The 27,210-nt window shown below is 38.6% G+C and overlaps 1 protein-coding gene across 3 annotated transcripts in view; it reads left to right on the plus strand.

Annotated features, from left to right (window-relative positions):
* Positions 1-27,210, plus strand: part of LOC140232524 (TOX high mobility group box family member 4-like) — a 96,606-nt gene that overhangs the window by 63,410 nt on the left and 5,986 nt on the right. For 2 of the 3 annotated variants that reach the window (XM_072312621.1, XM_072312619.1), the window contains exons 2-7: positions 8,681-8,794; positions 11,767-12,705; positions 13,173-13,406; positions 14,014-14,094; positions 23,611-23,889; positions 25,242-25,372. In XM_072312621.1, the coding sequence (XP_072168722.1) occupies positions 8,786-8,794; positions 11,767-12,705; positions 13,173-13,406; positions 14,014-14,094; positions 23,611-23,889; positions 25,242-25,372 (1,673 nt within the window). In that variant the 5' untranslated portion in view covers positions 8,681-8,785. The remainder of the gene's footprint in view (positions 1-8,680; positions 8,795-11,766; positions 12,706-13,172; positions 13,407-14,013; positions 14,095-23,610; positions 23,890-25,241; positions 25,373-27,210) is intronic. The other variant, XM_072312620.1, reaches the window with a different exon arrangement.

The raw sequence follows: 27,210 nt of genomic DNA on the forward strand, positions 1-27,210 counted from the left end.
AGACTGTGTTAATCCCATGGGTGCACAGATGGTGTATTCCAGTGGGCCTTGACGAAACTCCAAGCCTGTGTCAGCCATGCACATGGTGTCCATTGAAGCTTATTGTATCGTATGCTTTGGTCTCCTTTTGATGAAGCTGGACAGAAGAGGAATCTCTGTTTTCTAACAAAAAGTCATTTACTGTACATATCAGCCCCATATAACATTGTCAACATTTGGTTCATAATGACAAGTTCATTGAATTATCAGCATTAATTGAATTCAGCCACATATGTTTCATGATATCTTTGAAGAAACAACCTTTCAGAATTCAAAATATGTATGCAAAACAGAATGCAAGAATCAAATACACATATTCATGAAATTTGCTAGCAATTTAATGTGAATATCTAGGCAGTTTTCAAAGCGTGCTGACAGACAGGTTTTGGTCTTGAGGTGAAATACAGGAAAACTGAGAAAGATGTAAATTTGGTTGGCTTGTTGTGTTATGTTACTTTTTGGGGGCAACATTCTAGAGGGCTGTGCTTTTAACCGTCACTTTGAGTGTTTCCATGCCAGTATTTAATGTTATTGTCCTTGCCAGCAAATACAAGGTGCTCCATGAAATAAACTGTGATTTGGTGGTGTTTTTTGCAATATAATGTTCTCAGTCTATAATGTGGTTGAGCACAGTATAGTGGTGTATTTTTCCCATAACAGAGAAAAATTAAAGCAGTACAATCTATATCAAACCATGCTTACTTTCCTCTACCCTGCTTAATATATCACCATGTCTTTGCACCTTTGCTGACAAGCCCTGTACCTTTGGAGCCCATCATGACATCTGTGTGTTACTTGTCTTGTAGAGAGTGTACACCAATTAGAGCTGTTACTCAGCCACCCGACCCCTACTCACAGCGGCTTGGCTCACATGCCCTGAAGAGATTTGTTACCGAGCCCGCGCTCCATTACGCTGCTGAAATGCAATTAGCTTTTGCTCAGCGCACATATTTAATGTATAATAAATCCGAAATTGTACAAAATCAATTCATTGACTCATTACTACATTTTGCTCCAACTGCATGCAATGTGAGTCCATGCGTGAAATGCGCCATTAAAATTGAAAATCCAATTACATGGTGAAAGTGGCTCACAACCCGAGGCATACATTTTGTAGCTTAATGCCGATTTCTGCATCAGTCCTAATTGATGGACTTTTTAAGACAGATTTCTACTTATTCCACCTCCCATTTTTCCTTAGTTATCACCGCCTTATCTCTAAGAGACACATCTTTTTTTTTTCTGACTGTGTGTGTCATTCATTTCTGACATCAGTAAATACAAATATGACCTGATTTTGGCTTCGATAGCAGGGGAATGAATTTGATTAAAAGGATTGATATATTTCGGTTGCAAAACCATGCTGCATTAGTCCAATCTTTGAGTCATTATAATGCCGACATTAAATTTATTTGAAGAAGTTCAAACGAGTTTGTGTGTGTGTGTGTGTGTGTGTCTGTGTGTTTGTGTTTCTGTGTGTACATTTATGTGTGTGTGGGGGGGGGGGGGTGGGTAACAGCCCTACTCATGTACATTAATTTGTGTTGATTAAACTCTGGATTATGTCACTATCCTGTGAAGTGCCTCCTAGATCTACATAAATGTAATTCAGAACTATGATCACAGGCCTTTATCAAATTATTCAGTTCTTCTAAAGTTAAATTGTTAAGGTGGTTGATCAGTGTTCAAATGAACAAACACACACACACACACAAACAAACACACACCCATACACAAATACATACAGAAAATATGTTTGCACATGTATCTGTATATCATTTCCCAATCATATCGTAGTTGAGTCTGAAAAAGGGCATTTATGTCACAACATGCATCATTATACCGCACCATTATCATCAAATCTTTGTTTTAATTCAAATAGAAAATTGAGATCCCACAAAAAAAAAGAAAAATAAATATTTGTAAAATACTGATAACTTTCTGTCTCCTTTTCAGTTGTGAGGGTCCTGTGAAAAACAATTTTGCAAGTAATTAAAACAACCCTGCTATTAACACCACATGAGTTGAAAGCTTCCCTTCAGCAGGTTGTAAGAAGGGCAGCCTGGTGTAAGTAATTAGCAAGGTTACCATGGCGATGGGATCCTTAATGACCTGCACAATCTCATCCCAAGTGACAGCTGTAAATTAGAGGCACATTTCCCTGGGGACCATTGGAGGGAGTTTGGTGTGGATGATTAGACTCAAAGTCATTTCATTTGGTGGATAATTAATCCCTGAATGAATTTCCATTATTTTCTTTGTGTTTCTTGTCTCTGGGGTTTTCTTTGCCTTCTTCCTTTCTCTCTCTCTCATTCATCCTCCATCCCTTGTGTATTTATTATCTTGATAAGGGAAAACCATTATATGCATTAAACCAGTCCTTTCTTTCTGTCTCTCTCTGATTCTTTCTGTAGCCCCTATCTATGATGTAATCATTACACAGAGCTCTTGTGTAAGGTACACATCAAAACACACATTTCAGATCTCTACTGCATACTCACAGCATGTAGAGATGATTTGCCTGGTTTGTTTATTCTGGGGTTTTTTTTGACCTACTGCCAACATTATTCTTACATTTCAATATTTTTATGAGCATACTCAACCTATAAAGGTCTGTATTGTTTTGAAGTGAAACAATAAGATCATATTCTTTTCTGTTTTTTTTCTTTCATAAATTGCATAATGTGAAAAGACTGATGTCATATTGTATCTTTGCATCTCACCATCTCTTGCCAAGCAAGAGAGCTTGAATCCATATTTTGCTTCAGTGAGGTAAAATTTCCATGAAGAACTAAGAACTGTTATGACAGCTGTCCTAATCTGTTTAGGTTATCGATTGCAGTTTTATTATTTGTGTGCTTGCCAAACCAAGTTCTCCACAGATAAGACTATTTGTGAATGCGCTTAGCATCTCCTCGCTGAGTCAGCTGCAGTTGTGTCAGACTATATGTCACTTTTTTTTTTAAAGTTGAAAAAAATTCCTGTATCATAGCAAACATGTTTTTACTCAACTTCTTTTCTTTTTCTTTTGTCATATGTCTTGACTATGACATTGTGACAACTCTAGCTGTGTATAATCTCTGTAAAGTATGAGTATGTATGGGAACTGCTTAATTCTAGGTAGTAGTGTTCTTATATAGTGTTAAATGCCTTCAAATGAGTTCCATGCTAGGAATATGTCACACCAGCTGACCACATGCTAGATGACCACACCAGCTGACTGCACTAGATGACCATTAGTGCCATCACTCCCTGGACTTTCTCAATTTTTATTAAGATGCACTAGACTACAGATCATATAAAGTACATTGGCCTGCATTTATGGTCACATAAGGTGTTCCAAGGTGTAACACACAAAGTCCAGTGCATTTGGTCAGTAGTTTGATATAAAATGTCCACCCGATGGGTGTACTAATAGGCGTTTAAAAACCTACATAATGGTCTAACTTTTAGACTTCTTTGTTTAGCCTGATGTAGGTGAATGTGTAATGGGTCGTAAGCATCATGCGATTCAATTTACCAGCATGACGTGAGACTTGTGGTCATTTTACTCGCTAGCGAGAACGAGATTCAAATGACCGGTCATCTTATTGTCCTTCCTCCAGTCATCCCAATCTCTCCGTCTCTGTCTCTCTGCCTCTCTTTCTCTCTCTCTCTCTCTCTCTCTCTCACTCCTTTCTTTTATCCCTTATACTTTTATACCAGAATGACATGGACTAATTCTTTCCCTGCTCTAATTATTTGCTATCAAGGCTAGAGAGGCAGAACAATAGACAGTGATTAGCTTCCATTAATTGGTACTGGTGTTAGGTTGCACCCTTAGGAAACCACCAAGGGACTATACATTGCCTCCATGTCCGATAGATTGTCATATCATGTGTGTCCAGACAGCTTATCTATTAAGATCCAAGTATATGTTCAGATGTTTCATATTCACAGCTGTTTTATATAATCTAGCCTTAGCCTGGAGCATCCTCTTTCTCTCTTGCTCAAATATATATTTGTTACTACCGTACATTCCAAATAAGTGAATGAATTCAGCATAAGTTTCACACCATGAGTCTCATGTCAAGGGGCTAAACACATGAATCGAAACCATGGACTATCATTTGATTTCTCAGGGGCCTATGTATGCTACTGATAATGAATCAATGAAGCCAGCTGCCTGGAATATATTTCCAAGCTGTAAGGCCCTAAAAACCTATTCTTTTTGAAAGTGGTAACAAAGATTCTGTAGGAGGTTTTTATGCCAGAAAGACAGAAAATATTATGCCAAGGCAACATAGTCCTCAATGCTAAGTGATTAAGTTGTCCCTTTTAATGTATTACAAGATTTGTGGCTTTTTTATGATATTTACATAGAATTATCAGAAATATGAAAAGGTGATTATCATCCCCATAGATTAAATGAAAATTCTTATGTTATATTAGGACAAAAATGTTTGTAATAAAAAGCCATTCATATTTCTTGTTCCCTTTTTTTTGTACCCTGTCAGGAGGGTTTCCATTGAGATTCATAGATCAATCTTCATTTACCAATCTGTTTATTCCCAAAGACATTCATTGAGACCATGTTACTGTCTTTTGAACACTGCCATCCTCCCCGTATAACTCAGACACCTCTGATGAATGATCCAGTTTGCAAAATTTGACGGATTTCCCCCAAACTGATGGCCGTAACTCATCCTTATCCCTGCCTAATGTGTCTCCATTTGATGATTTATGCAATATAAAGCCCACATATATTTCTTGTATACATGTTTCTGACAAAATATGTCAACATTTTTTGCCTAAAATTGTGCAAGTGAAGCCAACAAATAATACCAGTTAAAAAGTGATATGTTGAATTTCAAATATACTAGAAACATAAAAGTTTACATGCTAACTCCTTGATTTCAGGCTAGAATTTACATATAATGTTATTTGTTAGTCAACCAACACCAACAGCATATTGGTGTTTTGCGTGGAATTTTATCAAAAAGATAGAAAAGTCATAAAATGTAGAAGAAATGGAAGAGAGAAAGATACTGGATGTACAGAGTATACATGCAAATCATTACAGTGACATTGTCATTTGTAACAAGAAAATAATTCTTGTCATTATACAGTGGAGTAAACGTAGAAACTTAGTATTATTAACATTATTAATTATGTATCAACACAGCCATGTGAGCTTTTATGGAACTGGCATCAATGTTATTTCTTTCTTTCTTTCTTTTTTGCAACAGCCTCAATGCAGAAAAAATGCAAAAGATGAGCAAAAACATTGTGTGTCTGTCTTCATCTTTGAAGTTCATTGGATAGGAAATGAGGAGATAATCAAATTTTGAAGGGTAGCTCTGGACTTCGCTCTTCATTTCCTTTAAATGCCATACAGGAAAATTTGTAATGTATGACATGTGTGTCCTCAAATTGCCAGGAGAAGTTAAAGTGAGACCTGGGATGCAGTATGAGTATAGGAGATGAGGAAAAAATAGCTAGGGATATATTGCCAAGAAAGATAAGTGACAAGGGTGTGTAAGGTATGGTGGTAGAGTATGCTCCTGCTAGAATGGGAAAAGGGTATTCTAAGGATAGAGCAAAGGGCCACAGCTATAGGTCTCAAAGAGGGATTGTACGGCCATATTAACAAGGTCCAGTGATTGAATGATGTGACCTCCAAAGTTGTGAGCTTGTGTGTTCATAGCAACAGGCGTAATGATGGATGCTGCTCTGTCAGGCAGTGGGTGGACATGTAGAATGGACTGAAATTGGGACCAGGGTAACAGGTCTTAGGACTAGATGAATGGCTCAAGTCATAGCTGTTATTAGGGCCTGATAAAGGTGCATCTTAGTGTAGGACTAGATAAGGGTTATAGTTGTAGGTCTTAGGCCAGCTACAGGGACATTTTGAAAGATTTTGAAGTGGATGATCCTCCTACCACAGGGGGTATGTCAAGATGGAGTAATAAGCCATAGCAATGGGTAAGGTGATTGGTAGTCACATCCAGCCAGGGAAAGGTGGGTGTGTCAGGATGTAGATTGGGAGAGGAGAGTTAGATGTAGGTGAATGCTTTCATTTGACAGAGATGATGGAGTGCTGGTGTGGGGGTGGGGCACACTGCTTTCTCTCTCCTCCATAAATGGGGTGGATGATAGAGATGTGGAGCATGAGTCACTGGTGTCACTGATGATGTTTATGTTAATGTCTGTACTCAGGCTATCCAATTGGTATCTTCACCTCAATACCAACTGTCTCCAAAAGCACAAATCATGTCTTATGGTGCTATACTGGTAATTATTTTGAGTATGATCATCGTGTAATGCCATGGTTTGTTTGCTTTTCAGTCTTGATATAATATTGTCTGTTGTTCTGTTGTCTCATTAGATGTAATTAATATATTTCTTAAGGAAAATCAAGAACAATTCATATTCACATTCACATTAAGCTCATATTCCATCATTAATAAGCTGACTTTTTCCATCATCACAACATTTATCTTCTGAATCTCAACTCATTTATGCACCTCACCCCAGCTACAAAATTCTGCAAAAACTAAAAGTCAGAAGATAATCCAGTCCACAAACCACTACAAAATGTAAATATGATACTTGTCCTTCTTCGTGATCTTCATATTTCCTGCATCCTCTTGCAGCAGTTGAATAAACATGACTAAGATAAAAAAAAAAAGAAATGAGGACCTTGGGAATTTCCTGGATTTTCTTCTCCTTCTGTTTTTTCTCCCAATATGAGTTTTATCTTGTACTCACAACCACTCTGTACCTTTTTTGTGTTGTCAATCAAACAAGCCACATGCAGCTAAATACACCCAAAAAACAATGTTCAGTCTTGTCATGGTTGACCTTGAGAAAGCAATTACGTGAGGATTGATTTTTTTTTTCCAGCGTAATTTTGTTTACTCAAAAGAAGCAGAGGAGGAAGAGACCTTCCATTTCTCTCGTTACAGCAATTTCTACTTTCAGTGAAGGAGAGAGCGCAAACGTTGGTAATCTCAAGAGCACAGCCAGTTCATTTTGTTTCTTTTTAATCCTTGATTTATTCATCTCATGCATAGTTGCCACATGCTGTTGCTGTTTCCAAGCTTTGGCACAGTATTTGTATGCAGGATAAGCAGATTTCCATGGAATGTCCTAGCTTTTTTATTTTCAAAGAATGAATTGGAAGAATAGGTGGAAGAAGGTAATGGAGGTAAAATAGATATAAAAAAAGATGAAGCAGTATAAAAGAGAGAGAGAGATTGACAGATTATAATAATGGTGCACTGTAAGAGAGGATATCATATCAACTTGTCCTTTAGATTTCAGAAAACAGAAGAGGTAAATTACATGCTAGGGAGGCATTATTGCTAGATATACTGTAGAGGTTTATTTTTTACTTCTGTAGTGCAGACTAATAAGACATTGATCAAGATATGTTTATAGATGGAAATGAGGTAGACTTGTAGTTTATGGAGGTGTACTATATAGACAGAATAACATTTCAAAGTTTCACTTCATCAGATGGTTAAGGATTGGATGGAGGTATTCATGGTGGAGTACATTCACATCTTCAGGAGATAGGCTCATGTAATGTGAGGACATCGTATGTCACTGGATGGAGCTGTGAGACAGACTACTCTTTGGGAAATGGAGAAGTCTGTATGAAACTGGTGTAGTTACTCTCTAGATTCAAGTTCAAGCTATCAACTAGTAATTCAGACCAAGGCAGAACCAGCATCCTGTCCAAAAGATAGCAGAAATGAAACATTAGTATTGTCTTCCAAGCTGTAAAGTATATCGTAGTTTCTTTCAGGTTCTGTAGATTGCTGTGGAAGTAAATGGTTTCTCTGTGTAGATAGTTGCAGTTTTACACATTGATGTAAACAATCAATTTAAATAAAATGTATATTTATCAGATCATCAGCACATTCCTGGCTTGAAGAAAATGGTACGGGGAAAAATGTTTAGTACAAGTTTGATGAGCCTGAGATATGAGAGTACACTCTCTTAGAGCAATGACATCAGCCAAGCCCAGTACACTCTGTGAGCTGGTTTCATTTGTCTCCCTATATTAACCCCTGCAAGGGTCAGCGCACAGATTCCTTCCACCAGAGGAGAAACGAACAGAGGAAAAGGGAGTAGGGAGGGGAAACTTGGCCAAGATATGGCTGAGCTATTTTTTCAACTGTATCAGGGAGCATCGATTGATGCCTGATGTGTATTTTTGTAGCATTTGGGAAGGCAGTAGTAGGGTTAGGATGCCCCCCTTCTTATTGATTTCTGTTTATTTTGGCAGAGCCCAGGTGAAAGGGTTGGAGGTGAATGACGGCTGATATGGAATACATTCATTTCCCTCCATCGTGTGTGGTACTGTGTGTACAGGACTGTGTGTGTGTGTGTGTGTTTCTATGTGATATATGTGCAAAGAAAAATAGGAAATACTCTGTGTGTTAGTCCCAGTCAATGACAACCATGAGGGTCATAGTCATTGATTGGTCCCCGGAATAGTACCAGTTTAGAAAAGCATAAAAATACAGAAAGACAATATTGGAGAGCTATTTTGATATTTTGTAAAAATGCTTTCTGTAACAATTTTGAAGCATGACAGACTAGCCAGATATTTATGATTGTGTTTTCTTCTATTTGTTCTTCTCAACTGCAGTCACACGAGATAACATCTGGCTTTGCTAACAGCTACGATTATTGCAGCCCTCGAGAAGTGACGCACATTACGCGGAGTGGGAGACCAGCTTACAACTCCAGAAATATGTCAGAGGTAAACTTATCACTAAATCTTATTAGAGACAACATTATACCCAAGTGTTTGTGAAATTTTTACCTTTGAAAATATTTTCAATCCAGTTATATCTAAATTCTTGTGTCATTTGAGCTGTATACAGTTTGCAGCAATTTTTGAAGGTTGTAAGGTCCATCAGCGATGTTTTGAAATGAGGCACAATAGCAGTAGCAATGGAAAAAGGTTGACGGACACCGCTGCCTTCTGGCTTTATATGTAAGGAAGAAAAAATAGCGCAGCGAGAATAATTTTGTCCCAGTCAAATCCAAGAGGGTTTGAGGCAGACAAGAAAACGGTGAGAATGAACTCATCTCCTCTCACAGGTCTCCCTGCTAGCAAGAAACACCAAGGACAATATCTTGTCTCTCACCTTCCCTTGCTCAAACAAGGCAGTGCTTGAGGTGCACCTCAAAATTGAACAACATCCTACCGCAAGTGACAACTTCATGGAAGTATTCTGTGAAAGCAATTGTATTGATGTGAATCATATTTTATGTTAAGGCTCAATAAAAAAGAGAAACAAAGATTTTCAATTAAGAAATAAAAAGAGAGAAAAAAAAAACTTGTTCAGTATTTGTCATGATTGTGACCTTCATTTGAACTTCAGGTTTGATCTACCTCGAAAGACCTTTTGCAATTCTCACTTTCTGTATTTAAGAATAGAACAAAATCATATATGTTTTACAAAATGTCTTTTTATACATGTACTTTTCCAGTCTATGGAAAATTTTACTATGCAATAAATGAGGAGGATACTTTGTAATTTTCTTAGAATTGTATCTCAAATTATATCTCAAATCCTGTCCAGTTTGTAGGATGTTATAAAATGCAGAAATAGGATGAAAATCAAATGAATTAAAATAGAGGGATTTATCATTTCAGAGATACTATTCAGTAGTATTTCTTTGAAATCTGGTATAAAAGAAATATCATTTTCATGCTAGATTTGTACATCAGATGTTATAGAAAATAGGAGTTTATCATTTCTTGTCTTTTATGACCTGGTCACCTTGCATGCCATAATTGCTTTTTGTCACTTTGACTTGACGAAATATTTCTCTTTTCATGTTTTTACTTATTTTTTTTATCTGTGCATGTTATTAATGAAATGTAAGCTGCTTAGACATTACTCTGCTATGTAGAATGTCAAATATTTCTCCTTTTTTTGTTTTCTTTGATAGAATGTTACATTTTCATGCAGAAAGATTGAATGTAACTCAGCGTAATTGTGTGTGTGCTGCCATGAAATAAATATCAGATTACACTGAATATCAAACATGACCTGTTTAAGTGTTGCCAGAAAACACGCTTTTTATTATGTGTGCTGTATGACATGCATGCCTCCTCAATAGATGCTACTCTCCATTCAAGACTGGTTCCATCTCTCAGCCTCACTAATCCCCACGTCGCTGCCTTATTGCTGCTTCTGACCTTTCCCTTTGTTAGCAATGGCGACCATTATGATAACAACTCTGTCTTTCCCAGCTAACAATTCATACAGTCATCGCAGTGGACTTAGATTTAAGTGCCATAGGGCTTAGGCAATGTCAGGGGATATATCATACTCCATTCATAAACTGGGCTTCCTATCCCCCCACCACACACACACACACACACACACACACATACACTATGCAAATGGTAATTCTATCCAGGCTTTGCTGTTTAGGGCTTTATGTCACCGTGATGTGAGAAAATTTAAGAGCTATTTTCTGACTTTAGAATAGAAGAAGCCAAGGCAAGCAAGACCAGAGGAGGACATAAAATTTAGGAGTGATGGATCGGTTAGTTTGGACGTCACTTTAGAATATCATCTTAGGAGTTAATTCGTGGAAAATTCTGCCAAACTGGATGATGCTATCAGAAGCTTTGCATACCATTTTGATGGTATCTATGCAAACTTAGCAGTGAAGGCCTTCTTAAGCCCTTTTCAAAGTAAAACTTAACCTATTTGTGACGCTATAAAATTCTATGACGCTGCTTCCCCCCCCTTCTTTCTCTCACTCTCCACTTCTTTCTTTTCTCTTTCTTTTTTTTTTCTTTCAAATCTTTGTTTTCATTTTTTTTTTAAGGGATCAATTATAGTTTTAGTTGAGACCTTACTTCTCTTTACTAACGTTTTTTGGTGAGATAATGAAAAAGTTCTTATGAAATATGAAAGAGCTTTTAATTCCAAGAGGAATTCAATGTTTATTTGGTGAAAATTGGTTTTGAAATGGCTGAGATAACCAAAACAGAACAGTCGTGATAAAGGGTGGGCCACACTTTTTGTTACAATCACTTTGTTTTACTTTGTTTTTGGATGTCTGAGCTATTACAAAACCGATTTTCATCAAATAAAAGTAAACCAAATTAAGATTTTTTTTTTTAAATTAGGTCAACAAAAACTTCAAAAGCACCACATAATTATGTTTAACTGTCTGCTTCCAAATGTCCAATTTAGCTACAGTAAGATTCACTCAGAAAACACTCAAACTCACAAATTAGCTAAATTTACGAAAAATGCATATTACAGACTTACAGGAAAATCGGACTTTGACATTTTTGTGGGTCTTGTTGTGCAGGTTCACACTTTGTTTCTTTTCTGACTTTACTCATTCTAAGGCCAAAAATCTAATGCTTTGATGCTTGTATCTGTAAGTGTGTTGGTTTAGACAGCACTGTCATGTCTTCCCCCCCCCCCCCACATTCACTTTCTCACCCAATCAGCATTTCTTCTCAGTAGTGAAAATGTTGTATGAATGTGTGTAATATGTCATCAAGTTCTCAATGGCCATTTTTAAGAGCTACGCTATATCTTTTTTATAATATATTTTTTTAAATTTCATTGCTTAAAATGGTTCATAGTTACTGCATGTTAAGGGATGAATCACTTTATGTAAGTTTCCCCTTTTTATGTGTGTAATTGTGCATGATAAATATGCTTTTGTATTTTCAATTTGGTTTTGCAGGCATTTCACGCTCCCAGCTTTGGTGAGGACTTTGAGATCCTGCCTATCACACCACCCCGTATGCCTGGTGAGGGTGGTACAGCCGGAATGAATGCAGCCTCAGGTGTGGGGTATCCAGAGCATGGAGGTGGAGGGGGTGGTGGGGAGCCCACATTCCATACAGCCGGGAGTCCACAGCAGATGTCATCTCTTACCTCCCCCCTCAACCCCCAGCAGGCGACCACAGTACCCAGTCCTCGCACCTCCACCAACTCTCCTACCATGTCTCAGGCTCAGTCTCCATCTCTCAGCCACACAGTGAGCCCTTCAGGCACCTACACAACATCCCTCTCCAACGTCACTCCCAGCTACTCCAGCCAAACATCTCCAGCATTTACCGAGCCCCTCTCACATATGGCGGAAAGTTTACCCATTGCCACCTCGGCCAACGCCCCAGTCAACCCCCAGTTCCCCCCACAGATGTTTGATGTGCCACCTATCACTGAGACAAGCATGGGACACTTCACAGGCAACATGGACCCTACTGCCATGGGCACCGCGCTGGGGAGTGCAATGTCGGGGGCTTCGGCCCACATGAACCCCTCCTACATCATGTCACAGCAACAAAGCCAGCCCCAGCATCATCCCCAGCCCCACCCACAACAAGTCCATCACCACCCCCAGCAGCCACCACATCACCCTCAGGACAGTAACTTCTTCCACCACCATCCACACACAGAAATGGGGCCACCTCAACCCCCTGGTCCACAACACCTGTCTACTATCAACCACTCACAGCTAGGACTGGGCATGCATCATGGAGGTCTGCCTCCAATGTCTCAGCAGCATCATGCATCTTTGATGGCAGGGCAGTCTGGGTCACCTCCTCTCATGGTGGCTACGAGACCTGGTCACCTAGAGAGCAGTGAAGACAGTGATGACAATACACCCTTGGCACAAGTAAGCAACATACACCCAGAGCAAAAGCTTATCACAGTCTGAATACATAGCAATGCAGTTTTTCTGAAGGATATCTCCAATTTTATCATCTTCCAAAAGTTTTGCACAAGTAATAGACAGGTGAAATTCTACCATTACTGTTGACTTCTCTGGGGGGGGGGGGGGGGAATATAACAAGAATAAATTAATTACCCTGTGAACTAAGATTTTATTTAGTTCATAGCTATGAATGATTCAACAGTTTGTTTTTTTTGTAAAGAATGACCCCTGCATCACCTCCTTGCTACATTTCTATTGCACTTGATGTTTGTATTATTCTCTCAAAACGATGCCAGTTTTGCCCCCTTCTTGTATTTCCTATAACAACTGCAGTTTATGAAATGATGATACATGTGGTCATTTAAGGCCTGATAGTAAAACACATGTCATGTACAATCAATTTCTACCTGCTTATTTGTACACACCAGTTTGCAGCACAAGCAAAACGACCTGAGGTGGTTGTCAAGGAGACGAAAAAGAAGCCGCCCAAGAGGAAGCGTAAGAAGGACCCCAATGAACCCCAGAAACCGGTTTCTGCTTACGCCCTCTTCTTCCGAGACACTCAGGCAGCCATCAAGGGCCAGAACCCTAACGCCAGCTTTGGTGAGGTCTCCAAAATAGTCGCATCCATGTGGGACAGTCTTGATGCAGAACAAAAGGGGGTAGGTCACAAATTGAGGATGTCTGCTTCCAAAGATTCTCTCCTTTTTTATCCTTTTGCCCTGCCAATCATTATCTAGCAATTACAATATTTTTGCCATCATCATCTTGTGATGTTACCAATATTTCTTGCTGAAATGTTCTTAACATGCCAATTAATTTCAGGTGAAAGTATTATTCAAAATATTTATTATTACCAATTATTTTGTGGATTTTGTGGTAATCTGTACTATCCTAGCCAACCCTCAAACTGTTTCAGCCTTGGGCATAATTTTTTGTATCCTTTTTATTATTTCTATGATCACCCGCCATTTATAAAAGCATTTTTTTTCATGATCATCAACACAGCTATAAAGCATATAATCTAAACATCACATAATCTTTGTATCCTGTTTTTAGTCTTGGGGGTGAAATATCCTAGATTCTTGAAACTTTATTTCAGTTTATGTGACTTTGGGTGTTTTTTACCCATTTACCTATTTGATGTCATGTTCAGATCACCATTTGTGTGTGAGTGCAGGTACACCACTTCAATTCCATTCAATATTTACTCATACTTTGAGTGCAGCTCAGAAGTGAATGTTTTCTTTGAATTTGTCCTTCTGTCAGGCATACAAACAGAAGACCGAGACAGCCAAGAAGGAATACCTGAAGAAACTTGCAGCCTACAGAGCCAGCCTAGTGTCAAAGGTAGGTCTGAGAAATAAGACTAGTCAGCAGCATTGTGACTTCTGACCTTTTATTCCATTCTCATGATTGATGTATACAGTGCTTTCCTTGTCAATTATTTGAAGATAGGTGCACAACTAAAGTGGTTCTCATCATTAATTGTACTTGTCTATTTCATTAGATGTGGTTAAACAATAGTTCCTCCCCCCCCCCCCCCACACACACACACGCACACATTTAGCTATTTTCCAGCCAGTGTTTTAGTTCTCTATTGTTTTTACCTGGATCAAAATATTGTGTGAGTTGAAAACATCTATCTCCTACAAGGCACATCTTACTCTCATTTTTATGAACTGCTCGATATCTTCCATCTCTCTTCCTCCCTGTTCCCTGTTCCATTCATGTTTCACTTTCACTACCACCCCCATCCATCACCCTCCTCTTCTCTCTTTCCCCTTCATCCCCCCCCCCCCCCCCCATCTCTCTCTCCTCCTCCTCTGTCAGCCAGCTTCCTCATGTCCTCTGGGTAGTTGTATCAGTCAGAGTAGATGTTCTTCAACCTTTGTGTTGTTTCCCCTTGAGCCTTGCTCCTAGCTGCCATTCTCCACTCCTCCTAAGACAAACCTCCTTTTCTCCACCACACCTCAGCACAGCCTCCTCCTAGATGTGAGCCTTCATCATAGTATCCAAGACCAATTATTCCAACCCACTAAACTCTGTCAATCTCTGTCAGTATACTTGTCTCTCTATCGCATGACTAACTTCTACCTTCCAAGCAAAATTTCCCTCAATGGCAATGTTCACTTTACTTGCCCATTTTTTTTTCTTTTTGTTCATTCTTCCTTCTTTCAGTTTGTTGAGTTTCCATGATATTCTCATTCTTGTCAAGATTCTGTGTCAGTGAGAAACTCTTGCCCACTGAATACATTCCAGTTCTATTAACCCTCTCTTCCCATCACATTCCTCATTTCTTCTCAACATCCTTCGCTGATATTATTTTTATCAATTTCTACAAACTATCAAAAGGCCACACTTCTTTTGATGCACATAAAAATTACCTTTTATCTTCATTGAAACATATTCTTCATTTAGTAGGGGGTTCTTTGTGTTTGATCTCATTAATCTGTATGAATTTACTTTATTCCTCTGTACAATTTATTTTCTCATCATTTAAACTCCTCTATCTTCTCTAGTTGCAGCTCTTGTATTGTTGATGCATTCTTGGCCTATCCAACATTCCTTTTTTTCTCTGTCTCTCTTCAATCTGATTGTGCTGTAGCCTGTTTCTCCTGTAGCCCCCAGTCCTACCCTCACATTTTTGCCTCAGTCTCTAGACCCAGAACTAATTGTTTTGACAAGCTAACTGATTGGTAGAGTGACGCATTCTCTATCAAATTTTTGTCTGATGATTCACATGTTTATCTGCCCTTTCTTTGTTTACCATGGCAGCCATTTCTCCACATGGTACAGCCATACCTGTCTACCTCCACTCTCTCCTATCTCACTTGTTTTCTGCATCCATCCAGCAGCCATATTTTGTCGTTTTATTTCTTACATCTTGATGTGTTGCCCATGTCTGCCATCATCACTTTGCCTTAGGGGTTATTGTCAGTTTGTCAGATGACATGAATTATGTTCCGAGTTCCTTTGTCTCTGAAGAATCTTTATAAGCAGATGAAGTTGATTTGGTAATCCCACCACCAATTCATTCATACAGTCATCAATTCAGAATACTACATTTCCTTCATCCACTGGTCATCTGTTCTGATATTTGCAGGTGCATTTGACTTCTGACCATCCATTACCCTGTCTCTATTTATCCTGTTGCACTCTGTGGGAGGGTTTTCTCTCCTTCTCCAGTCATCCATTCCGCTCCCTCTCTCTCCCTGTGACAAGCACTTTGTCCCAGCCCCAGTCACCTCTAACCATCTGTTACTCCATTATTCATGGATAAATCCATTCATTCATCTCTTGTACAAACACACATGTTCTCTGCTCCATTCTCTCTCTCCTTGGCTCTTTCCTCTACACTCCCACAAGTCTGGGCTTGTATTTCTCCTTTTCCTCTGATACTTCCATGGATATGAGATATCCTCATTCCATGGTCTGTTCCGAGATGTCTCTGCATGTGAATACGTGTTAATCAAGGGATGCCCCTTAAAAAAAGAAAAAGTCAGACATGAATAGGTAATTGACTGCTTTTGCATTTTAAGATGTAGGTACCACAGTCTATACATCAAAATCAGGTTATGCAGTCATCAGTAATGGCGAAAGTTAAATCATGGCGCATAGTATATCTATGCATATAGTGTTCATGTTTCTCCTGGTGTAATATAGTTGATATACATATACCATGTGACCAAAGTATGAGTTACACTATATCCTACTGAGCTTGCCATGCTGACCAATTAGTCAATAGTTACATGATTTCCAACCTGGAGCAATTCTAATTAGCACAATTTACATTGTAATTTTCCTAATGACTCGGTGTCATCATGGGAGTCATTCTCTGCATCTTGCTTCGATCTCGTTACCTCATGTAGTCTTGCATCCCCAGGGGGTTTTTCTCAATTACTTCCCGCTCTCAGGTCTTACAAGACTGGTCTGACCTTTGAAAAATTGCAGGAGATCTCAATGGGCCAGAAATCAATCAATTAGGCATCAGGAGACAGGATGATTGGTTGTAAATCTTCTGCTCCCTCTGTTTGTCAGAAAATCTCTTCATTTTTATCAAATATGCATTGGTCTACCCATGTAGATAAACTGGCAAATGTTTTAAGCCAGCTCAAACCCTAGACACAAGAAATGAGTGTAATTTGTCACCATTTATAAACTAATAGTCATATAAGAGAGTTCTGCAAACCTCTCTCTCCCCTCTCGTCTTTCCATCCCTTTTCTATAAGACCTTTTTTCCACTCTGGTGACCTTATGCTCATCCATCTGTCTATCTTTTTTCTCCTTGCTGTCCATCTCTCTCTCTCTCTCAAAATTGTAGATTTTTTTGTCAATGTGAAAATGTTGAAGAGTTCATTTCTGAGAAGAGAGGACCATGTGATAGCAGGAATTCACCCATGAATCTTTGAGTGAGAAGAATAGCTCTTGACTGCCAAATAATGTTGCATTTGACATTCAGAAACAGGGAAATGTATTCTCTCTTTTTTTTTCTCTCTCTCTCTCGTTCATTTGCCATAATGTTTGGCTGAACCTCAGCTGAACAAATTGCTTGAATTCAAAAAGGAGAAAAAAAAAATTGCTGGCTTGTGATGGTGAACTTTTTATTTTAGATATAAGTTTGCATTAGTTACCATTACCACAAACTTCGAGGCAAATCAGAGCCAGTTGCCCTTTCTGTGTGAGTTTAGCTTTTTTAAGCACACTTTACTACTAGGTAAAAGCAAACAGACCCTAATTTACTCCTGGATAGCAGGCTACTAGTCCTACTTTACTCCTTGGTAGCAGGCTACTAATCCCACTTTACTCCTGGGTAGCAGGCCACTAATCCCTCTTTACTCTTGGATAGCAGGCTGCTAGTCCCATTTTGCTCCTGGATAGCAGGCAACTAATCTTGCTTTGCTCCTGGGTAACATGCTACTAATCCCACTTTACTCCTGGGTAGCAGGCTACTAATCCCACTTTACTCCTGTGTAGTAGGCCACTAATCCCTCTTTACTCCTGGATAGCAGGCTACTAGTCCCATTTTACTCCTGGATAGCAGGCTACTAATCTTGCTTTACTCCTGGGTAGCAGGCTACTAATCCCACTTTACTCCTGGGTAGCAGGCTACTAGTCATACTGTACTCCTGGGTAGGAGGCTACTAGTCCCACTTTACTCCTGCAGGATACTAGTCCCACTTTACTCCTGGGTAGCAGGCCACTAATCCCTCTTTACTCCTCGATAGCAGGCTGCTAGTCCCATTTTACTCCTGGATAGCAGGCAACTAATCTTGCTTTGCTCCTGGGTAACATGCTACTAATCCCACTTTACTCCTGGGTAGCAGGCTACTAATCCCACTTTACTCCTGTGTAGCAGGTCACTAATCCCTCTTTACTCCTGGATAGCAGGCTGCTAGTCCCATTTTACTCCTGGATAGCAGGCTACTAATCTTGCTTTACTCCTGGGTAGCAGGCTACTAATCCCACTTTACTCCTGGGTAGCAGGCTACTAATCCCACTTTACTCCTGGGTAGCAGGCTACTAGTCCTACTTTACTCCTGTGTAGAAGGCCTCTAATCCCACTTTACTGCTGGGTAGGAGGCTGCTAGTCCCACTTTACTCCTGGGCAGCAGGCTACAAGTCCTACTTTACTCCTGGATAGCAGGCTACAGATCACACTTTACTCCTGGGTAGCAGGTTGCTAGTCCTACTTTACTCCTGGGTAGCAGGCTACTAGTTCTACTTTACTCCTGGGTAGCAGGTTGCTAGTCCTACTTTACTCCTGGGTTGCAGGCTACTAATCCCACTTTACTCCTGGGTAGCATGCTACTTATCCCTCTTTACCCCTGGGCAGCAGGCTACTATAGTCCTACTTTACTCCTGGGTAGCAGGCTACTAGTCCTAATTTACTCCAGGATAGCAAGCTACTAATCCCCTTTACTCGTGGATGAGGAACAACCAATCCCACTTTACTCCTTGGTAAATGTAGCGCTTCTACATTTTGATTTTTACATACAAATTTATGCTTATAACCATGGTTTGGTGAAGTCACCTTCAAGGAATATGATATTTGTAAAAAATTTTTAGGAATGGTAGATATGAGTATTTTTCCCAGAGGCGTCATAACCCAGTCCTTATTCATCCTTTAATGACTGTCAATAAACGCTGTTATAGCTGATTGATATACACATGCTTAACATGTGATATAGAAGAGTGGATTTGAGTCGCAGACAGTTGTTTCTAAAACTTTGATGCATGTACAGCTGTGTTTAATGCGTTCATCAGCTGTTTAGTGTGTATGCAGGGATATATGTTACTGATCCTACGGATTTGTTGTGACTTGTTTTGCTACTTGTACATTTCTACTTCACTGCACTTCTTGATGGTGAAGTGTAAAAGATATAAGCTACTGTCACATTTGCTTAGCTAAAGGATTTGAGATTCATCTTTATAGGAATTAAGTTCAACTGAGAAAACTTGAATTTGACAATCAAGGTTTTGTACAAGGTAATTACATCTGAGATATTTCAGCTCGTAGGATTGACAGCGATAGAAATGGCCACTGCAGGTATAGTTTGCTCTTGATGTCAAAGTCTAGCAATACAAATGTGATGTCTTATGTGAACATACTTTTACACCGTCCATTGACTGATGGGGGTATGGATGAAGATGTTAGTGAAAATAATGCTTGGGAGAAATGGTGAAGGTGAATGGAATGATGATAGTAAGAAAGAGTGGAGGAATAGTGGATAGTAATGATGAAAAACTTATATAGGGAGAGAATTATTGCTTTAACGTGACAAGTGAAAAAGATGATAGTCAAGTATCTTGTAAGGTGTATATACTTATAGTGAATATCCCCCCCCCCCTTTCCCTTCTCATCCTATTCCCTTGTCCTCCTCCTCCTTCTACCACCTGCCCATCCCTGGAGTAATCAGCTATGCTAACATTTACTCTATCTCACTCACCAATCTCTGGAGTGAAGAATAACACACAACACAAACAAGCCAACTGGGTCAGTGCACGACACAGCCATCATCTTGTGCAGCAATCAATAATTTGTGCTAGATCTCCATGCCAGCATAACTCAATTTGTCCGACTAACAAGTTCCCAAAGTGTTGGTTGCTTCCATTTTTTCTCTGAATTCTCATTCTCAGAATATTTCTCCTCCTTTATAATAAAAAAAAAAAAATTGTTTTTCTCCAAATAGCCATTTCTAAGCTGATCACTGTTCACGATCCCACTCTCACATCATGGGTGAGAGAAACGGCAGGCTTTGTGCAATATTAAGGAACATCTTACTGCATGGATTCATTAGGAATTGCCACAAGTAATTTGTTACAAAAAGCAGAATTCTGGGACACTGACATTACTTGTCATAATCTGATGAATTTACTTCGAAATCTGCAAAATGCATTGTTGATGTTGGGTTTAATTTTTATGAAAGTGAGGGATTAGAGAGAAAGAGAACACCATGGTTTGTAGGAGGAGTTCAACCCAGATACTCAGCATGGAATATTATAATCTCATCTTTGTCCATTAAGGAAAGAAGTTATTACTAAGTGGATTAATAGAATTTGAAATTAGAATAATACATGTCATATTTGAAATTAGAATAATGTCATATTCAGATCATTTTTTTTTTTACATTAAATGAAGAGGAGAATGTTTTTTAAGGCAGTACTGCATGGTATCTCCACATTATTACTTTATATTCATTTTTGTGTACTTCCAACTTGACACAAAAAGCAACAGTATAAACTTAAGTTTATGTTCCTGTAAGAGTAGTATCAAAATGATGTTTAAGTGATGGAATATGGAATGGAATCAAAAGTATTGATTTTTTTTTTTTTAACCATTGCTTCTCCTCCCCAAATCTATTTGAGTTTGACATGGCAGGACAACTCCAGAAAGTATGATCCTCTTGATGTCATGAGTATTAGGTATCTTTTTTCTCTCTCTCTTTCTAGAAGCTTTTCTCTGGGTTGTTTGGGTTGATTCAGGGAGGAGGGGTAAATAGCATCCATCTCCTTCCCCAAAGCCTGGCCTTGTTTGATTGTTGGTTGATGTCGTGAAGGAGAGGAACACATCATCCTCCTCCCCCTTCTCCTCCTCCTCCTCGTCTTTCCCATCTCAAGGATGGAGGAAGCTGGTTAGAAGTGCATTGATCGTAACTTGACACATGCTTTGCACAGAAGCAGAGTTTGTTTTCTCTAGAGCACCTATTACATATTGTTCCCTTGATTGACATGGTGGAACAGACTGAAGGATTTGATCCACGTAACCTTGAAGAGGAGTCAGCTCAACTTTGGAAGGATAAATGAAAGCACACTCTTAATTTTCTTTCTGATACACAATCTACACATTTTTTTTTCCCTCTCTCTTTTTGTCTTTGTTTTTATTATCATGAATTGAGAACAAAGCAAATGATACTATGAAGTATTCAAGTGCTTTGTTTACAAGTTAGAGGTACGTAGCAGATGACCACAGTCCGTAAAGGTTCTCTGCTTTCAAAGGTTCAAGAAGAGATTAACCACAGCAACCATGCCCAGCATATTACGTGCACATCATTGATATTGAAATGATTCCTTTGCATTTAGAAGTTCACCATTTAAGTTTTTGTATCCTATTTTTCAGACTTATGGAGGTAATCATAAGAGAATGCAGGAGCCAGATTACTTACAAATCATTGAATCAAGCTTGTAATGGTTTATAGAAATATGATTCTTTGCATAGGAAAGTGTCACAGGAAAGGACACAAAAATATGGTAATTCAAACTAATTTGTGTTACTATCAAACTGAGTCAACAGTGTGTGATAGGTTGTTATATGGGCAGGAAAATAAGTTGAAATAGGGGATCTATAATTTATTAAGGATTTTTCATTGGTCATTCATTGTAGTTCAGATCTTATACCGAAATAAAATCAAATTTTGCCGATGGCGAAGGTGTAAGGGTGTATGTATGGAGTCTAGAAGGGTGCCTTCTTCCATTGAAACCACACTTTGTGACTAGCATACACAAATGTGCAGCAGCTTATGACACTTATTTTTTCAAACATAGAATGTTCAGCCAGAATAATCTTAGTGCTCATTAACAGAAAGAAAGAAAGAGACAAATAGCTGTATTTTGATCTTTCCATTAAAGCTACAAAGTACAACAATTTGACATTAACAAAAGTAAGCAAAAGGTTAACGAAATTTCCTACCGGCATAGTAATTTATATTTACAAGAGCTTTTTTTGCTGATTAAGCAATATATTTGGTTGAAGGACTGTAGTCAACCACATAATGCAATGATAGAGTGAGAGAAGGAAGCAGACTAAATCAAGGCATGTGAACTATTTCTGACAAGACACATTATCTAGAAAGGGTCCTGAGAGTTGAGAGGAGAATATAATGAGTTTGAAAGCTTAGAACCAGGAGAAATCTACATCCAGTGGGGAGAGATGTAAAAAGGCAGGAAGACATGTTGGCTTCTCTTCTGGAACTTGAATTTACCTTGGGAAATGTCAGTCCTTGTTGGAATTGAATTCAATTACACCTGTGACATTCAGCCAGAGGGGCAGAAATATGTACTTGTGTCTTCACTGGCATCTGGATTATCTATACAGACAGGCTAATCAAAACAATAAGGCCAGCTCAAATGTGTATTCAGGGAGAGACTGAGAGAAAGAGAAATGTACACACTATGGCAGACTAGATGGGAAAGACAGACAGACAGAGGCAAGGAGCATAGTGTGCATGAGAAAAAGAAACTCGTCTGATCTAATTAGAGCACCCATTTCAAACAAGTTCTGTGGTTTATTCCATGTCATCTCACCATTAGCCTGAGGAACCATTTCTTGGCCTGCTACTGGAGGCATACCAAACCACCTGCCTCATGTAGTTAGTGGATACCATGCCATTGTGAAGTATTCCAGCCATCGTCAAGGCCTAAGTTCAGTTTAAAGTGAAGGGCAAGGTTATGAACAGCTTAAAGGTTCTAGTTACTAAAACATTGTCACAGTTACCATAGTGGGAGTGAACTCTGTCTATCTGGGCATTTATATACAATTTGATGCATTGATCATAGTTTTTATCTGAACTGTAGGAGGTGACTACCGGGTAACTCGTGAATTTTTTGTGCTAGAGAGATAAAGTTCTCAAAGTCTTCAAACAACTTCACCATCTGTTTCTATCAACATCATTCAGTGATACAAGAAGATGAAATTTTCTTTGCTGGGGTTTCAATGGTAAAGAGTAGGAACTGTAGGAGGTGACTACCGGGTAACTCGTGAATTTTTTGTGCTAGAGAGATAAAGTTCTCAAAGTCTTCAAACAACTTCACCATCTGTTTCTATCAGCATCATTCAGTGATACAAGAAGATGAAATTTTCTTTGCTGGGGTTTCAATGGTAAAGACTAGGGATTTAGAACAATGAAATATTACTTAAAAGTGAAGCAGCTGTAGTCCTGTCCTCAAAGAAGGAAAATGCTGTACCTATATAAAAAAAAAAAAAAAGAAGAAGAGTATCAATTTGTGGGTCATTAGTTTTCATAAATCGTCATTAAAAATCTTAAATAAGATAGACCGTCATCACCAGCCAAAAAGAGTCTTAAAGAAGCTGTGATATTGGAGCTAGAACTGCTGAGCCAAATTATATTAAAATGTATTGTTCCGTTTAAAACAACATATCTTGACATCATAAATGATGCCTTAAAGTTGGTAATCACCACCTCCTTGCCCAGTTGCTACTGAATGATGCCCTTTGGTGAATGAATCTGGAATTTTATAGAGTGGAAGGCATGTTAACATTGAATTTCTTGAGTACAAGTTTTGTACCATGTTCAACCAACATTTACCAAGAGTAACCAGCTGTGTGTGTCTGTATCATTCATGCAGGCTGCAGTAGACCAGATGGACCCAGAGGAACAATCTCCCAGCAAGCAGCAGAGACTGACCGGTCCTGTCTCGGTCTCTCCTCCCCATGGAGCCAACGGAGGAGGTGCAGGAGCTCTTGGTCAGCACCAGACCATTGCTCCTCGCATCATTGCCCCCAAGCCACCAACGTCCAGTAACGTTCCTGTCAGTGCTACCATGACATCAGCAGCCAGTCCCTTTGCCCAGCCAGCGGCCATGGTCCCACCCATGCAGAATGTCCAGAGAGTGGTCAAGCCCATGGTAAGTACACTGGTCTTTCCAGCCACCCAAATTTCATGTCAGAGCTAGTTGTATCATGTTTGGTGTTTGTGTCAATGTCATTAATACAACAAAGTTTGGTTCTTTGTTTGTTTCCCTGTCTGTTATGTCTGTCTTTTTGCAGACCTGCACAATTTTGTTAACGTGTCCAACATTACATCAAAATATTAATGGAGATATAGCAAAATATGTGAAATATAGAGATAAAGATAAATCAGTTATCTATTTATGATAACTAGCATATCAAGAAGATCCCTCGCTGACAGTAGAAAAACTAAACTGGATCATGTTGTGGACATGATTTTAAGGTATATCTAATCTTGTTTTCAAAATGAAATTTCTCTTTCAAATACAAAAATTAACTCGCCTGCTGTTGGTATACCACATATGTCTATTACAGCATGGAAGGAGCAATAAAAAGGATTTATTTAATTGATAGATGTCATAATTGTGCACCTCTGTAGAAATGATAGCAAGGCTATCCCAACTGAAGGCAAATGACATGTAGATATTTTTGTTGATGGTAAAGAGATGGATTTAGAATATTCCAAGCCTCTTGAGGTGCAGGTCTGCCAGTAATGTGTCCAAATTCTGTGATAGCAATGTGTGTCTTAATGTGCAGATTTTATTTTGCATGCAAAACATGAGTTTGTGGTACCATTTAGCTAGGAGTATTAGCTGAGAGAAGGATGTTAAAGGATAAATATCAAGGGATGCAAAAAACAGGATGATAACTTTACCCATTAAATTGAAAAATGACATCAATCATGAAAGCAAGAGATCATTAAGCAGGGGGGTGATGATATGGGGTATGACTTTCCCTCAATTTGTCTCCCTCTGTACAAATAAAATTTGTAGGATCCCAACTGCTAATCTACATTTAAACAAACATGTCGGAAATGTTTATTAAAATGGAGATCAGCTGTTTGTACAGAGGGATACAAATTGAAGAAAACTCATACCTCAACATCAATCTTTTCACTCCAAGAACCGTCAATCTGAGCTACTAAATAAAACAAAAAGGTTTATTAGACATTAGTTTAAGAGTTAAGTCAGCAGCAGATTCTTGTTACAAAAGGAGATGTATTTTGGTTATAGTAATACATAGTCAATATTCAACCAGTTACGGATACTCCAGGAGCAAAGTCATGATTTTTGTAATGAACTGTTAAGGTAGTACAAAATTGAATTTGCAAAATATTTACACCTTATAGGAGATAAATGAAACTAAACATTAGTTTTTCTCTTTGTTTTCTTTCCTTGTTTTTATTCCCTTCTCTCATTCTCTCACTCTTTTTCCTTTGTGATGGCATCATATGTTTCCTTGGCAACAGACGCCTCCGACAGCCATAGTAGAGCCACAACAGCAGCTGTGTACGCGTAATGGGTGTAACAGGCCGTCTATCCCTAGTCCCGATTGGGACAATGAATATTGCAGTACGCAATGTGTTGTAGACCACTGCAGGTATACAACCACACTTCAACAATTTTCTCTCTAAACTTTCCAGGAAAATGGGGGGGGGGGGGCAGTAAAGGGTTGACCTTTTAGAATTGAACTGAAAGAAGTAAATGTGACATGCATTGTGACATCATGTAGGAGCCTCTGGTAAAAGTAACATCATGCAAAAAAAAAAAAAACAATTTGAGCCACTGCCCTTTTCTTTTTCATGAAGATATATATATTTGGCTTTTCTTGAAATCATATTTAAACAATGAAGAACTATGAAGTCCCCGGCATAGCCACATAAAAATATCTTGTTCTTCAGTTTTCTTTGATATGAATTGGGTCAATGAACTCCCTGATATAACTTCACTGGTGTGTGCCAACTCACTTATCACCATTCCATTTTTCTATATGCATATAAACTTTCTATAAATGCACACAAACCATGCATTCTAGTTTTGAACAAATTGTGAAGAATATGAGGTAAAATAATTACTGTTTTGCAGAATAAAGTTTCCTTTTTTTGATGGAATGTATTGACACAGAATATATCAAAGCTTTTTGAGCAGCTATTGCAAGAGTTTAGCCATGGTGATACTGGTTCTATCATGGCATCACAAAATCGAGGGGGGGGGGGAAGAATCTCAGATACTATGCTGCAGAGTCCTCCTGCACTAAACTTAATTTGACAAATTGTCTTGAATTTAGACATGTCCATTAATTGACAAAGTGTCTATAATTGGCAGAAATCTTATAGTGCTATGGGGGGAAGTAGATTTAGCCATTCAGTATTCATCATCCATTTTGTGTTGCTTTAAGTGACCTGAGATGAAATTCAATACTGCCTTCTAGAAATAGGAAGTTATTAATGAAATTGATATTAAAGCTGAGTATTCCCACTCCAGGTCTTTTGATAGAAGAAGAGAGTGTATGCATGGTACTAATACAAGATGGCTTCTTTTGTCTCACCATTCTATCATTAATAACAACCACTCACAATTCTAACCCTTGGTTTAGCTTGGTCTTCTAAAATTAGTTCAGTGTAGTTCAAGCATTTCACACTCTTATCTCATCATTCATGGGCATTTAAGGGAAAAAGATTATGTATTATAACCACATCTTCAAGCTAAGTCTATATCCACCAGTTCATACTAAGACATTAGGGTCGATGGAAGCAACCAATCTGGTCTTACTGTTGTTTTTTTACCGAGCACCCTCTTTCAAATCAATCACACATGTATTATTTCGTTGGCATTTTAGCATCAAGAGAGGGAGCTGTTCAAAAGCTGACCTCAAGCCACATAGAGTGAAGTTTTCTTCGTTGGTATCAAGGAAGGCATGGAAGTTTTTCTTATAGAAAAGTGTCATCAATCATGTTCACAATACCCTTAGGCCATGTTGTAAATGGCGGGATTATAAAGATTAACTCGTTTTCAGAACATCTTTATTCAAAAAATTCACTGGGTTTAGATTAATTTAGTCCTGAAATGCATGTTGATGAGAGAAGGTAGGGAAGGTTGTTACATTCCTCACACTAGTCACATTACGGATAAACATTCAGATTAAGTGGGGATTCATAGAAAAAAGAAAAAAAAATATATATGTTATTGTATCTATATATACCATAGTTCAACTTCTCTTCTAGCTCCCTCCCCACACTGGGTGATTTTGTATCAATTTAGTCGGTCTTTAGAGTTTGTTCCTTGAAGTGACCTTTTGAATGCTGATGTCCAAAAGAGTAAAGATACAAGTGGAGGATGAAAGATCTGATGGAAGTGGGATCTTTCAATCAAACCATTAAAATATGGTGCTCCGTGACCGAAGCAGATGTTGCCATAGAAACACTCCATGGACCATTA

Source organism: Diadema setosum, chromosome 9 (genome assembly GCF_964275005.1).
Source record: "Diadema setosum chromosome 9, eeDiaSeto1, whole genome shotgun sequence".
In the NCBI taxonomy this organism is placed as follows: Eukaryota; Metazoa; Echinodermata; class Echinoidea; order Diadematoida; family Diadematidae; genus Diadema; species Diadema setosum.